Below are 16,440 nucleotides of genomic sequence, written 5' to 3' on the forward strand. Positions count from 1 at the left end.
TAACTCTTTTTTTAAATAGAAGACAACAAGACTATTAGAAGAACAAGAAAAAGGGGAGAAAAACCTCAGCCCAAACTAACACTACTCTGAAGAGAGTGATGTCCCTGATGAGGCAACCAGCAAAGCAGTCGAAGGAGAACTGAGGGACTGGGCAGGAACCTGTTAGGAAATGCACAGCGGGGCGGTGGAGGAGGGTTCCCACGGAAACAATCCTCAGCTTTAGAAATGTCCCAAATCAAGGCTCCACGCAGGCACAGAGCCCATATGTGTGATGCACAGAGACCATGAAGAAGAACAAGAAATGTTTTGGAAATTCTATTTCCTGTTAAGCGAAGAATCTTTAGCAAAGCTCTGTTTAACAACAAGACATGATTTTATGTTATTTTATGCAAGTTATATTTTAATGTGATGTTACAAATATATTAAAAAAAGATAGATCAAAAGGTTTTTCATTTATTAATTCTTGTTAGTACAAAACCTGGATTGAATCCACCTGAAACAATTTTTAGCACATGCTTTGTTTGAAGTGTCTTGATCAGCTATGAGTAGTTAATGGGCAGCCAAAGGCTTCCTAAAGTCACAATCCTATGCATGTTTAGACAGGAAAAAAGACATGCAACTCCCATGCGGACTGGCGCATGTCGGGAGTTGCAGGCCTTTTTTCCGTCTAAACGTGCATAGGATTGCACCCTAAATAACTATAGATTGAAAACACTCGGCAAAGACCAAATCCATTACAAACCTCTTTAGGATTATTTTTAAAAATGAAACATGGTATAGACATTTTCTGAAATTAAAAACTAAACAAATTATGCACCCTGCTCCTTAGCCAGGCTGCTCCTCTTCACCTTCCACTATGGCAGATCAAGAGGTTTTTCATTTCGGTTTTATTCTCCATAGTATTTTGAACAGATGGCACTGCCTTATAGTGAAGCAGTCAACTGGCCCATCAGCCCAGTGCTGTTTACTCTGAGGGGTAGCTGCTCTCTAAGCATTTGGACTGGGGGCTTTCCAGCCCCACTGCTTATGCTCTTTTCAGGTGGAGATGCGACTCTTGCCACTGGGCTGTGATCATTGTAATTCTCAAGCTTTTAGAGCAGAGGTGCCCTCTTTCTTCTGTTGAGGGCAGCATGTCAGCAGTGGGCAAGGCCAGAGCCAACAATGGGTGGGCCACCCCTTTTCCCCTCTCTTTCTGCAAGTTCCTTCTCTCTCTTTCTGGCACCCCCCCAATCTACCTCTCCCCGCCCCCCGCTGCCAGTCTACCCCCTTCCCCGCCCACTCTTCCTCCCCACCCAGTGGCTGCCAGGGAAGGAACAGCTTGCCCTGCTAGTGGTCTGAGGGATCACTTGCAGAGGTCTTCTGAAATTAGGCTGAGGACTGCAGGTTGCTTACAACTCTTGTAGACTGTGCATGAGAGGTTTTAAAAGATTTCCATCTGTTCCTATTTGGATTTTGCTGTTCATATGTGCTTTTATCTCATGCTTTACTTTTTCCCTGTTATAGAAATGTGACTAAGAACTAAACAAGGCACACAATTTAAATGGAATGGCTGCAGTGTTTTGACGCTTATGGCCCTAATCAGCTCATGGCAAAGGTTTTTGCAAATCCAGTTGGGAAGGGGATCATAATTCCTTGTGGTTTGGATAATACCAGATGGAATGGCGGTCAGAAACGTGCCTTGCAGAAAGGGCCAGGTGAAACTGGTGGCTCTCATGCACTACATGACACATGGGGCTGGTTCTGACATGCATGTTCATCACCTAATGGATGCAGCATTGATTGCATGTGTGAGTGAGGATTATAATTGTTATAACATTGGGCATTTCTACATGAGGCTTTTATTGCACACTTGCGATTGGTCACTCACAGATGTTTGCAGGTCCTTTACCCGACGTTGTCAACCTCCAGGCGTCTCCCGTGCTTTCTGACCTTTATCCCAGTTCCGCTATACCACAGCGCCATCTAGTGGCTGTATAATGAAACATGTAGAACTTGCAGACAAAGGAAGTCCCCAGAAAAAAAGCATTTGTTAGCCCGTGTAAGGAGCCAACCTTAATCCCACAAAGAATCTGGAAGCAGAGGCCCTGGTAAGTTGTGGGATAAGATGCCTGGCGTGGAGAAGCCCATTATCTACCAGCCATTCTTCCTGGCTACAGCAGAGGAGAGGTGGAACAGCATGGCCCACTCCATGGACCAGCTGCCATGTCTCCTCTCCCAGAATGGTCTCGCTCTGTGACACATCTTATATCCTGAACAGACCAACATGGCCCTGTAGAAGATCTGTGATTGAACCCACCTGGAACACTGACCTGAATAGATAGATATATGATCTTTTGATCTCCGATAAACATTCGTAGGCTAAGTTCTTTTCCATCATACTCCACCTGGTTGGAACCAGCAACCTCTTTTCTAAGTGAAGTTTAGAGATGTTAAGAAAATGGGTCCAACTTTTAAGTCAACTTCTTTCAGCCTGGGGGCCAAATTCCATTTCGAAGAATCTCCTGTGGGCCGCATTCCAATGGCAGGCAGAGCCAAAAGCAAAAGGGGCGGAGCCAAAACTACCAGCATATTTTAAGTTAGAGGTCTTACTGACAGTAACTAAGCTGTAGAAGAGGAATGTCAGCCTTCTAGAATGGGGAAGAAACTGCAGAAAAGCCAGAAAACCACCAAATTGGGGGGGGGGGAGTGTGGCCATCTGTGGAGCTCTAGAGGGCCAGACTGGGACCCCAAGACAGCCATATCTGTCCCCCAAGCCTGAGGTTGTGCATCTCTGCTTTAAGAAATTTTCTGATTTGCTAGCTAGACCACTGACATCAGGCAAAACAACAGTTCATCTTTGCTAAGGGTCTGGCTTTCACTGGTGTCAGCTGCCCATAAAAACATCAGACTTCATCCTTGCTCCTTATCTTTCTGGTATCACCTACCAAGAGTCCAAAGATACCATCTCTGAGACCCTCTTCTCTGCAAGGAATTCTGCACATGCTCTGAAACCCAAGATTCTACTCAAGCAGGTAAAATGTAGTAGCTAAGTTTGATTGACTTTATTGATTCTTATTCCGAATCTGTGTGAGTTTGTTGCCTTCCTCATTTATTCCTTTTTCCCATTTTCCCAAATAAAACATATCTGGACTTTTAGCTACATGGCTTTTAAAGGGAATTTCTCATTGAAACCTTCCCCATGCACTAAGACTGTATGGTTGCTAAGCTACCCCTTGGGTTCTTAGAATATTTCACAAGGTTTTGTTAAGTTCTGTCTTCTGGGTTTGGGGCAAGTAAATCCAAAGCATCTTTTAATTTTCTTCTAGAGCTAGGCTAAATGGGGACCTTAGCAACAGGGTTAGAATATCCCCAGCTGGACAGCCGAGAGCAGCGGTGAGCAAATGTGGGAAGTCCGAGGGCCATTTTTGCACACACACCCCTGCAGGCTGCACACCCAGGGAAGAAATTCCCCCCAAATCAGCAGTTTGTCCTCGCCCTACCCTTTGCGGAATTTAGTAACGGCAGAAAAAATAAGGAAATAAATTTACACCTGTAATGCTATGGAGCACTACAAGGGTCATAGAATCATAGAATAGTAGGGTTGGAAGGGGCCTACAAGGCCATCGAGTCCAACCCCCTGCTCAGTGCAGGAATCCAAGTCAGAGCATCCCTGACAGATGGCTGTCCAGCCTCGTCTTGAATGCCTCCAGTGTGGGAGAGCCCACCACCTCCCTAGGTAATTGGTTCCATTGTCATATTGCTCTAACAGTCAGGAAGTTTTTCCTGATGTTCAGCCGGAATCTGGCTTCCTGGAACTTCAGCCCATTATTACGTGTCCTGCACTCTGGGATGATCGAGAGGAGGTCCTGGCCTTCCTCTCTGTGACAACCTTTAAAGTACTTGAAGAGTGCTCTCATATCTCCCCTCAGTCTTCTTTTCTCAAGGCTAAACATGCCCAGTAGTCTCTCCTCATAGGGCTTTGTTTCCAGTCCCCGGATCATCCTCACTGCCCTCCTCTGAACCCTCTCCAGTTTGTCTGCATCCTTCTTAAGGTATGGTGCCCAGAACTGGACACAGGACTCCAGATGAGGCCTAACACTGCTGAGTAGAGGGGAAGTGATTTGGAAGCTATACTTCTATGAATGCAGCCCAAAATAGCATTTGCCTTTTTTGCAGCCACATCATATTGTTGCCTCATATTCAGCTTGTGATCGACAACAATTCCAAGATCCTTCTCGCTTGTAGTGTGGTTGAGCCACGTATCCCCCATCTTGTAACTGTGCAGTTGGTTTCTTTTTCCTAGGTGCAGAACTTGGCATTTATCCCTATTCAATGTCATTCTGTTGTTTTCCACCCAGCGCTCCAGCCTATCAAGATCACTTTAAATTTTGTTTCTGTCTTCCAGGGTATTAGCTATCCCACCCAATTTTGTGTCATCTGCAGATTTGATCAGCATTCCCTTCACCTCCTCATCCAGGTCATTAATAAAAATTTTTGAAGAGCACTGGGCCCAGGACTGATCTCTGCAATACCCTGCTCATTACCCCTCCCCAGTGTGAGAAGATATCACAGATAAACACTCTTTGAGTCCGATTCTGTAGCCAACTGTGGATCCACCGGCTCGTTTCATATAGACCACTTTGAGCTAGTTTGCTCATCAGGATATCATGGGGCACTTTGCTAAAAGCTTTGCTGAAGTTGTGGTATATTATGTCCACAGCATTCCCACAGTCCATAAGGGAGGTTATGTGATCCAAAAATGAGATCAGATTAGTCTGGCAGGATTTGTTCTGGACAAATCCATGTTGGCTTCGAGTAATCACTGCATTGGTTTCAAGGTGCTTAAAGATGGATTGCTTTATACTCTGCTCCAGAATTTTCCCAGGGATTGATGTCAGACTGACTGGTCTGTAGTTCCCAGGTTCCTCCTTTTTGAAGATAAGGACAACGTTAGCTCTTCTCCAGTCATCTGGCACTTCACCTGTCCTCCATGATTTCTTAAAGATAATAGACAAGAGATTTTCTGCCAGTTTCTTTATTACTCTAGGATGCAGTTCACCTGGCCCTGGAGATTTGAACTCATTCAGAGTAATTAGGTGTTCCTTGACCATATGCCTATCGATTTCAAGCTGCAATCCTGCCCCTTCAGCCTGTACTTCGCCTTTGCCAGCGGGGTCATAGACCCTCTTTCGGGAGAAGGCTGAGCCAAAGTAGGAATTGGGCACTTCTGCATTTTCTTTGACATCTGTTGTCATTTTGCCATCCTCATTAAAGACTTGAACCACCATTTCTTTCCTCTGTCTTTTACTATGCATGTATCTGAAGAAAGCCTTTTTGTTGCTTTTAGCATCCCTTGCTAACCTCGGCTCGTTCTCAGCTTTAGCCTTCCTGACACTTTCCCTCCAATTCTGTGCTACCTGCCTGTACTCTTCCTTTGTAGCTTGGCCTTCCTTCTATTTCCTATATATGTCCTTTTTTGTTTTCAGGTCATCTCTAAGCTTTCTGTGAAGCTACATGGGCTTCTTCTGTTGTCTTCCACCTTTTTTCTTGTTGGAATTGTTTGTAATTGTGCCTTGAGAATTTCCTTTTTTAAAAACTCCCACCCATCTTGGATTCCTTTTCTCATTAGAGTCACTTGCCATGGGACCTTACTGATCATTGTTCTGAGTGTATTAAAATTGGCTTTCCTAAAATACAGGGTACGTGTTTGGCTACACTCAGCTTTTGCTTCCTTTAGAACCAAGAACTCAAGTATAACGTGGTCACTTTCCCCCAGAGTTCCTGTAACTGCTACTTTATCCACTAAGTCTTCTCTGTTGGTTAGGATCAAGTCAAGGATAGCCGATCCTCTAGTTCCTTCCTCCACTTTCTGTAGAAGGAAGTTATCAGCAACACAAGTCAGGAATTTCCTGGAGGGGCCATGTTTTGCAGAATTTGTCTCCCAACAAATATCAGGGAAATTGAAGTCCCCCATTACTACTACATCATGCTTCCTTGAAACACTGGCAAATTTGCTTTTCAAAAGTTTCAGCCTCGTCTTCTTGACTGGGTGGCCAGTAGTGGCCTCCGACCACCAAGTTCCTTTTATTCTTTCCTCCATTCATTTTAACCCAGATGCTCTCGATGGGGCTACTAAGCTCATCGTGTTGTATTTCTGTGCAGAGATATGTATTTTTTAACAAATAGTGTGACTCCACCTCCCTTTATGTTCCTTCTATTCTTTTTGAACAAGTTATATCCTCAGTTGCTGCATTCCAGTCATGGGAGTCATCCCACCAAGTTTCAGTTACACCTATCAAGTCATAATTTCCCTCCTGTATTAAGAGTTACAGTTCGTTCTGTTTGTTTCCCACACTCTGGGCATTAGTACATGTCAGGGTGGACACTGAGCCCATAGAATCCCAGAGTAGTTCTGATGCTGAGGAAGAGCAGTCGCTCCTTCGGGAGAGGAGCGCGCTCTTTTTTTCCCAGGACCAACAGCTGACGGAGCTTCCTCCCACCCACATTCCTAGTTTAGAAAGCAGTCCAGGGAGTGACTCAGCACAGATAGCAGACTGGGGGGGATGCGCGGCGCAGACGCACAGAGCGGCGCCAAATGGTTTGCGCTCAAAGAACGGTTGCGCCCAGAGGATCCAAGGGAAAAGGGGAGGGATTCTCCCTAGTCCTTATATTCAGGGGTCTGCCAGTAATTGCCCTTCAAACGGGGACCAACTGTTCTAACTTAGGGCATAGGGATGCTGCTGCTCAGATCTAGTTGCTACCTGTAGAGCTGTTAAGTTGTAAAAGAAGAATAAAGCTTTGAAAAGAATCCCTTTGTCTGTGTCTGGACTTGGCTACTGGATTAGATTGAGAGCCCTCCAAGGAGCCCTTGACAGCACATAGACATTGAAGACCATGTGCTTTCTTGTCTGGCTTTCTTTCTACGTGTTTTTGAAGACTATTATTGGGCACTATTAGAGCTGTGCTCTCCGTTGTGGTGCATGAGCCTTTGTCCATTGTTGCCCCCACCCCCACAGGATTCAGTTTAAAGCCCTCCTGATGAAGTTCTTCATGCTGTGGCCAAACACATTCTTCCTAACCCTTGTGAGGTGGAGCCCATCCCTTGCCAACAGTCCATCTTCCAGGAAGTATAGCCCGTGGTCCCAGAATCCAAATCTCTCATGTCAGCACCACCTTCGTAGCCAATCATTCACCCGGAGTATTTTTCTTTCCCTTTCTACTGCTCTTCTAACTACTGAAAGGATGGATGAGAAAACTATCTGGGCCCCAAAGTTCTTGAATTTCGTTCCCAAAGCGTCAAAGTCTGACGTGATTTCTTCATAGCTCCTCTTGGCAGTATCATTTGTTCTCACATGGATGAGAAGAAAGGGATACATGTCAGTGGGCTTTATGAGTGTAGGCAACCCTTCAGTCATGTCTCTAATCCGTCCTCCTGGGAGACAGCACACATGGCAAGTCCACGGGTCTTCGTGACGTACCTGGGTTTCGATCCCACGCAGCATGGAGTCTCCCACTACTACTACTCTTCTCTTCTTGTTGTAGGCCTTGGTTTCATCACCTCTGCTTGACTGACCTTCAGCCTCTTGCTCGCTCTCATGCAGGTTCCCCTGTAATTCTTCCTCTGCAGACTGTCCTCCAGTCTCATCTTCAAGTACCTGAAAATGGTTCCATAGTTCCACTGCCTCCACTGGTGCAGAGGGGCTTCTAGTTCTTCCACTCCTAACTATCACCCTTTTCCAAGGAGTCTCCTCTACTTCATTTTTCCTCACCTCAGCATTTCCCACTTCTGACTCAGCTTGATGTTGCTCTTCTAGCTTCTGTACTTCAAATTTTGCTTGTTTGTAAGATAAACTTGACTGTAGCTGGCTGTGGGATTACAGGAGTTGCAGTCCAACATATGTGGAGGGAACCAGGTCAGTGAAGGCTGCTTATAGTTCCCCAGACATTTGGGGTTTGCACAAGAGATTGTGTGCTCTAAGGGAGTCTGTCTCAGGTACAGGAGTGACTAATTTTGCACTGTCCTGTAGGAAATGTTTACGATGTCGATTTGCTTCTTCACAGCCTGTGTCTGAGAGCACTTTGTGTCTCACCTCTTCTATTGATTTGCACTTGTAAGACTGTGAACAATTCAGAGAAAGAGATATGAGCACAGAGAGCAACCGCAGAGCACATCCACTTCTTGTTGCTTCTCCAGAGCATTTTTTAAAAAATCTAGCTACTTCTACTATTTCCCCACAGGCTGTTCCTTTCTCTAGGTTCTCCTAGATTTCTTGAACGTGATAGCAAAATAAAGGTAACTAGAAGAAAAGGGGAACTGAAAGGAGGTTCTTGAAACCTAAACTAACCTACAACGTATGTGTTGTTCTAAAAGGAAAGGCAGAAAGTGGACTGAGTAGCAGTGGGTGGGGATGTTTAAACCATAAGGTCTTTTTACAAGTATAATCCACAATATTTTAATATTTAATATGAAGGACTCTTAAACTTCTGCTTCAAACCTTCTAGAAAAATGGGGAAAGACCTACCTGCTAGGAATAGCAATCAACAATTGCTATGCCCATGCTTCTTGTTTAGGTTTATGCAGGTTTAAGATTGCCCTCTGCCTGCCATGCATGGTGGAATGAAATACCAACTGTATCTGGAAATGTCACCAAAGAAACGAGTGAAGACACTTTTAAAAAATAGCCAGATGAGGGCCAATCCTTCCATAATCCAGACTGTTCTTCCAGCTTGTACTGGCCATTTTGGCTACTTAGCTTTATGAGGAGTGGAGCTTTCATAGAACAGCAACCTATCTTCTCCCAACTTTTAAATTATATTTTCTCCAAGTGTTTCTTTAGTTAGGAATTATTTCTCTTGTTCTGTATCCATAAGTATGCACATAGATTGAGATACTTTACAGGGCAAATCAAGTTAACATGGTGTGCCGTGTCCACACACCTGCCCCTGAGGTTACACATGAGGTTATCATAGCATCCGAAGCACAATCTTTCATTCCAGGGGAAATGCTATACAGAATATGGTTGTGCAAAAATTTCTGGATAGTGCCTCTCTGTAATGCTATTGGTGACCAGTAACAGAATTCACACACCCTACCCACAACAATTCTGTGAATTTTTAATTACAAAAATGTACATTCTTCAGTGGCTTTGTGCTTCCCTCAGGTGCCCGCTATTTTCTTTCTAAAAAAAATTAGGAGGCAAAAAGCAGAAAGCATTCCGTTCTTCTCTGCACCGTGCTCTCATTTCATGAACTTAAGCCTTAGTCTTAATTGCATTTGTATTCTATGGAAGCCATGCTCTTCCCCTTTGCTGGAGCTATCCACATCTACCCACACTTAAAGAGCAGGGTGTGGCCATCTCCTCCCACCACCAACCACTGCGGCAAGTCTGCCTGCCGTCTTGTATGCAGAGGTTAAGATATCAGAGTATCCTTACCAGATCAGGGCTTGTGAGAGTCTCACACAAAAAAGGTTCAAATATCATTGGGGCATGTTTTGTGGCATGGGCAAAAAGGCTGCAGCATGAAATATGAATTGGATGCATAGCCAAATGGACAGCCATGGGGCTTCAAAGCAAAAGATCTGCCCATAATCCTTTCAAACGAAGGAGTAACAATAAGTCTGTTGAAGAATTTGCATTCTGCACCTTTCTGCTTGAACTGCCAGGATACATCCTGGAACCTTCTCTCCTCCCCCACACTGAGCCACCTGCTCCAATAAACGCCTCTGGCCTTGCTGTTGTGGAGCCCAAAAACCCCTTCCCAGAAGACCTCTCATGCATCCTCTCTCTCTCTCTCTCTCTCTCTCTTAAAATCCCTCATAACGAACTAGCACTTCCAAGCCTGTATGCAAGAGATCTAGATTCAAGTTTCACCTCTGCCATGGACTCCATGGACTAGTGACTCTGCCTCAGGCACAGGCTACAGGCCATCTGCAGATGTGTTTAACCCTCTTTTAAACCAAAAGCAGTCTAAGGAAAGGGCCATTTTTTAGCAGAGGAGCAGCAAGGAGAAGGGTGTGTGTGCGTGTGTGTGTGTGTGTGTCTCTCTCTCTCTCTCTCTAACCCTTTCAACAGTCAAAAACACAATTCCCTTAGATGGTCTTAAACCTTTTGCACTTCAGAGTTAGTGGATGAATGACCCAGAGTTTTTGTACTTTGGTACTGAACCTATTTTCTCCATACTCACTCTGACTGACTTTCCATGTCACGATTGCCATCTCTGTCTTGCCTCCCCAGTGTCACGCCCCCTCGGGAAGAACCCGCTCTGGAGGATGAGCTAGAGCTACCTGAACCAAATGTCATGGAGGAGCAGCTTGTTTTGAAGGACCCTGAGGTAGATCAGGGGGATCCTGGGCTCTCGGGGGAATCATAGAATAGTAGGGTTGGAAGGGGCCTACAAGGACATCGAGTCCAACCCCCTGCTCAATGCAGGAATCCAAGGAATCAGCAATCCAATCTTTCTCTCAAGGCGTGGAGAGCCCTTCTCTGATTTTGAGGTGGACGTTGAACAACCACCAAGTCCGAGGGAATGCAAGCACCTAAAGGTGTAGGCTCGATTGGCCACCAGGTGAAGAAGTGCCTGACTGAGAAATAAAGACTCTCCATGAGGAAAGGGTTACTCATGGATAAGACTCTCCTCAGATGGCCTGCAGCTATGCCCTGGGTGGGCCTCTAAAAAGCCTTCTCTTTCAGGCAGAGAGTTGCTGGAACAACATCTGTTATCTAGTTCCCAGACTCGCATTCCCTGGCTAACTTGCTCCCTGCAGGATCCTGTGTGTTTGGACTATCTGGACTGCCCTCAGACCTTGCTTCTGGTACTGACCCTTACTGGTTTCTAGCTTCTCTATCTTCACACCACCTGAAGCAGGACAACCTATCAGTCTTCCTTCCTAGCTAAAAAAGCCCCAAATATATAAGCACACACATCCCCAAGGAAGAGGATCTACCCAATGAATCAATTCAGTTGGTCTTTTTTGATACCTTTGTCAACTTTGCGATAGTACTTTTGTGGTGGAGGGACCACAATTGCATACAACGTTATAAACAGAGAGCCAGTGTGGGGTAGTGGCTAGAGTGTTGGACTGGGAGCCCAGCGATCTGGGTTCTAGTCCCCACTCAGCCATGGAAGCTCACTGGGTGACTTTGGGCCAGTCACAGACTCTCAGTCCAACCTACCTCACAGGGTTGTTGTGAGGATAAAATGGAGAGGAGGAGGATCATGTAAGCCGCCTTGGGTTCCTTGAAACAGGAAAAAAAGGCGGGATATAAATGCAATAAAATAAAAAAAATATATGGATATACCACAGACAAGGATATGTGCACATTCCACAGTTTGTGTGTGTGTGTAAAATTCTACATTTAGACCAGCCTTTCCCAACTTCTTGCCTTCCAGCTGTGTTGTACTACAACTCCCATAACCTCCAGCCTGCATAGCCCGTGCATCTGCTGGCCAGGGTTATGGGAGTTATAACCCAACATATTGGGGGTGGGGGCACCAAGTTGGGGAAGGCTGATCTGGATAATCTAAACGCCACGAATTCTGTGTTTGCATAATTCTGCCATTTTTGCATAATTTATTCTATACTATTTACAATTTTGTTTCATTCTGTTTTTGCTAGGCATGGGGAGGGGCAAGGAACTTTGCAAGGTACTGAAATCCCCCCCACAATATCCAGAAGTATTTAGGCACCCCACTGACTTCAGAGAATTCAACAAGCATTGTCCACACAATGTCAAGCATCATCTTCACAGCAATAAGGGCTAGTAACTTGAAGGAAGGAAGGAAGGAAGGAAGGAAGGAAGGAAGGAAGGAAGGAAGGAAGCTGACATTCTTGGACAGCTGAATGCTGCACCACATGCTGGCTCTCATGGAGTCAAAGCAGATACACAGCCCTGACCGCTGATTTCTAGCTTATCCTGGCTAAATCTTCCAGGCACCCATAATTCTGAATAAGAATTCTTAAAATAACAAAATACGGGCAATCTCCTGTCTAAAATGGATGATTTTATTTTATCAGCATCTTTCCATGAATCCGAGTTACACTTCTTTGAATGAGAGTCATGGTTAAAGTAAAAGACTGTCCAACCTTTGGCTTGTTTGCTCAGACTTACGTCGGGTAGGCAGCCCTGTGATAGCCGGGTGTCACGGGTCTTTGGAGAGGTTCATCAACACTCTGGTGAATGCCGGGAATCAGCTTCTTCTTTGCTTTCGGTGTGTTGGTCATTATCTAAAGCAAGCAGGGGAAACAACACAGTTTGGAGAGATGAGGGCAGAAATACAAAGGCAGCCAGAGAGTGGAAAGCAGCCTGAATCCATGCTAGTAGTTGTCCAGAAATCAGATGAAGCAGGGAAGAAGTGGATCAAACCTTCTCCTTCTAGGTCACCCTTCCCTAATCTGCTGCCCTCCAGATGTGTGGGAGTGCAACTCCTGGCTGGTAATGCTGGGAGTTGCAGTCCAACACATCCAGATGGCGACATGTTGGGGAAGGCTACTCTATGTCCTAGAGAGTCGAGATGATCTGTGTTGGTTCGCTATGACCAAAACCAAAGTTTACCTCAACTTTGGGAGAAGAGGTGATAGCTCAGAAGAAAGTCTATGCTTTGCTTAAAAAAATAAATAAATAGAGCAACAACTGTTACAGAATTAAGAGAAAAGGAACATGTCATAACAAGGTAAATGAGGCTCCCACATTTGGAAACAAGCAGTTAGTGATATAGAAATTAATAAGCAGTCATCATTTCTTCACAAAATTCTTCTCTTTCTGCCTCTTTTCCTCTTACTCTCATGAAACTAGTTCATGGCAAAACTGAGCACATACTTCGTATGCAGGAAGTCCTGGGTTCATTCTCTGGTTTCTCCAGTTTAAAAGGTCACCTCATAGGAAAGGGCAGCTTTATAAACTTGCATGACTGACAACGCATGCTGGGAAAATATTTATCCTGCACTAGCGGGAAGAGGTGGATGGGGTTCACTCCCCTATTCTGCCACCATCATTCTAAGGATAGATGATGCAATACACAACCCAGAGATCAATTCCATGTGGCATAGCAAAGTTGTGTTTTAAGCGGAGATGAGCTGACAGCCAATCCTGTAACCAGCAAAAGGAAACTGTGGTGCGCTTCAAGTGCCTCTTGAAGATGCATTTGTTCACTCAGGCTTCCCTTGACTTCCATGACACTGCTCTGCTTTACTGATTTTGTTGCCATGGTTTTAAGGTATTTCACACACTGTTCTTATATTGATGTTTATATTCTATTGTATGTGTTTTTATATAAGCCACTTGAAAATCCTCGGATGTCAAGCGGTATAGAAACACTTTAAATAATAAAAGGAAGCATTCGGGTGTTATGGCTAAATATCAGGTTGTCAGCATCAAGTCCTGGCTAGACTTTCTCTCCCTGTTTGTTCTAGTAACTCAGCTCCATCTGTTGCCTGCTGACCAGCTGCTGGCCTCCTGGGAAACCCAGGAAGGCTTTGTCTTCGATGCCCTAGTCTCTCTGCCAGTGGGGCTACTGCCTTAGGCCTCTAGGCTGCTTTCTGTTTGTCTGGCTTTCCACTCCAGTCTGCCTGCAACTAACATGGAATTTATTGCCACAAGATGTGGTGATGGTCTCTGGCTTGGATAGCTTTAGACGGGGACTGGGCAAATTGATTTATTAGTATTATTTATTAAAACTATTTTAGACCGTCCTTCACCACCATATTGCAAGCATAAACTAGTCACACCAAAATACAAATACGATAAAACACTAAAACAAAGGCTTCATAAAACAATTCAGAGGCAGATAAAACAATCAATTCCTAGAGAAAGACAGGTCTATCAACCACAATTCACTCTTATGAGCAATAAATGGAGCCTCTAGGGTTGGAGACAGTTTACCTCTGCATTCCAGTTGCTGGAGGGCAAACAATGGGAGAGGGTTCTTGCCTTCAAGCCCAGCTTGTGGAATTCTTGGAAGCATTTGGTTAGCCACTGTTGGAAAGAGGACCCTTGACTAGAGGGATCCATGGTCTGACCCAGCAGAGCAGTTCTTTGTGTCTGACCTGGTGGTTCACCCTTCCTGCAGAGCTGGAATGGGGTAGGCAATGTGGTACCCACAGGTACAATTGTGCCTGCCAAGGTCCCCCACCCCTCCCACTTTTTTTGTAAACACGCTTTTTACCGGCAACTGGGACTGCTATGAAATAGGTTTCTATTGGTGCTGAAAAGTGTGAGTACAAAGGAGTTGCTCAGTGTGTTGGGGCTCAGACCCCCTCTGCCTTGGGCTCAGTCTTTTGGGCAGGTTACTGGCCCTTTTCTCCGCCTCCCATGGCAGCCATTTTGTGCTGGTGCCCAGGGCAGCTTCTCAAATTGCCACATGTGCCCACAGCCCAAGAAGCCTGTTTTCCCCTGATCTAGAGTTTGATTTGATGAGCTGAGACCCAAGACATCATTCTGCAAAGGTTACTGGATTTGCCTGACAACAGTGTATTTATTTGCCTTGGGCTGTTGTTCCATAGGACTAGCCCTGGTGCATAATGGCTTTGGGGACAAGTCCTGCAGCATGCCCCAGTCATGTTAAAATGTCAGTCAATGAAACCCAAGTCACCCTTGTTGCTGAATTGACCCCAAAGCTGGTACTTACTCCCAAGTATTCAGTGGTCAAGAGTTTCTCGCCCGAGAGCTCCCCCTGCTGAGGCTGCAACACTTCGTCTTTGTCCAGGTCAGCTTCCATGCTGTTATGGTCCTCCTGTCATGACAAGGCAGCAGAGAGTCAGGTACCCCAAGCCAGACCAGTTCTCTGGTCAAGGGAATAGAGCACCATCAATGGAATGCCAGAAGGAGCAGCAATGTTGTGCCTGCCTTTCTAGCTGCTGAACAGTTTCCCCTGATGAAGATATCAAAAGTGTGGTGGAAACTACGTATTAAAGATGTACCCCACTGGCTTTGCCCATTGCCTTTTTGTTAATATTTTTCTGAATATTGGCAAATTGCTCTTTATTTGCAAGGTAATGAATCCTATTATTTCTGCTCCACTTGGTGCAATGCAATGCATAATTTAAAAAATGAGCAAATGTAATTTTAAAAACTAAGGGCGCAATCTTATGGCCGCTAGTCAGTGGCTAGATGGCTATAGGATAGCCAAGGTCGGCTCCCGGAGAACCAACCACCAACCCCTCCCGCACCTCCTCATAGGCAGTGCAGACTGGACCTGTGTTCCGTGCTCGGAAAAGCAGCACAGAGCGGTGAAAATGGGGCGTTCCTGGGGGCGGGGCGGGGCGGTTGGAAATGCCGGTATGACACATCCTATGTGCTGTCCAGCTGCCACTTCCCATGCTCGGAGGTCCCGCAGCTAGACAGCCGAAATCAGCTGTCTAGCTGTGAAAGCAGGGCAGGGGGAGCAAGGGGGAGATCCGCTCCTCACCACTCCTTCTGCCCTGCACTGGATAGGCGATCACCCCCAGGCTCAGTGGTGACCGTCGATCCAGATAGGAGTGTTTCCTAGATGGGTTTTTTCCAGGCTAGGCTCTAAGACGAGGGCAGTTGCGGAAACCGGATATGAAGGGGTCGTGTCATAATGGGCAAAAGAGGCACTGGGCACTGCCTTCTCCCTGCCACTTTTCTGCTTGAGATCACCGTCCATTCCCACTCTGCAAGTGTTTGACAGTGGTCCCATGGCAAGCGACTCTAACGAGAAAAGGAGTCCAAGAAGGGTGGGAGCTTTTAAAAAAGGAAATTCTCAAGGCACAATTACAAACCATTCCAACAAGAAGAAAAGGTGGAAGACAACAGAAGAAGCCAATGTGGCTTCACAAAAAGCTAAGAGATGACCTGAAAACGAAAAAGCACACATATAGGAAGTGGAAGGAAGGACAAGCCACAAAGGAAGAGTACAGGCAGGTAGCACAGAATTGCAGGGATGGTGACAGGAAGGCTAAAGCTGAGAATGAGCTGAGGTTAGCGAGGGATGCTAAAAGCAACAAAAAGGCTTTCTTCAGCTACGTGCATAGTAAAAGACAGAAGAAATAAATGGTTGTTCAGCTATTAAATAAGGATGGCAAAATGATAACAGTTGACAAAGAAGACGCAGAGGTGCTCATTTCCTACTTTGGCTCAGTCTTCCCCTGGCAAAGGTGAAGTCCGGGTTAAAGGGACAGGATTGCAGCTTGAGATCAATAGGCGTATGGTCAAGGAACACCTAATTACTTTGAATGAGTTCAAATCTCCAGGGCCAGATGAACTGCATCCTAGAATAATAAAGTAACTGGCAGAAGAACTCTCAGAACCACTGTCTATTCTCTCTGAGAATTCATGGAGGACGGGGGAAGTGCCAGATGACTGGAAAAGGGCTAATGTTGTCCCTGTATTCAAAAAGGGTAAAAAGGAGGAACCTGGGAACTACAGACCAGTCAGTCTGACATCAATCCCTGGGAAAATTCTGGGGCAGATGATAAAGCAATCCATCTGCAAGCGCCTTGAA

General features: G+C 45.5%; 1 protein-coding gene across 6 annotated transcripts in view; it reads right to left on the minus strand.

Annotated features, from left to right (window-relative positions):
• ARMC9 (armadillo repeat containing 9) overlaps window positions 1–16,440 on the minus strand; it is a 144,014-nt gene that overhangs the window by 24,056 nt on the left and 103,518 nt on the right. For 5 of the 6 annotated variants that reach the window (XM_084847731.1, XM_084847730.1, XM_084847733.1 and 2 more), the window contains 2 exons: window positions 14,605–14,709; window positions 12,090–12,205 (listed from right to left, as the gene is read on the minus strand). In XM_084847731.1, the coding sequence (XP_084703857.1) occupies window positions 12,090–12,205; window positions 14,605–14,709 (221 nt within the window). Of the gene's footprint in view, window positions 1–11,591; window positions 12,206–14,604; window positions 14,710–16,440 lie in introns of those variants that run through there. The other variant, XM_084847735.1, reaches the window with a different exon arrangement.

Source organism: Heloderma suspectum, chromosome 3 (genome assembly GCF_057233095.1).
Source record: "Heloderma suspectum isolate Gila_16-S chromosome 3, 16-S_ref, whole genome shotgun sequence".
Classification (NCBI taxonomy): Eukaryota; Metazoa; Chordata; class Lepidosauria; order Squamata; family Helodermatidae; genus Heloderma; species Heloderma suspectum.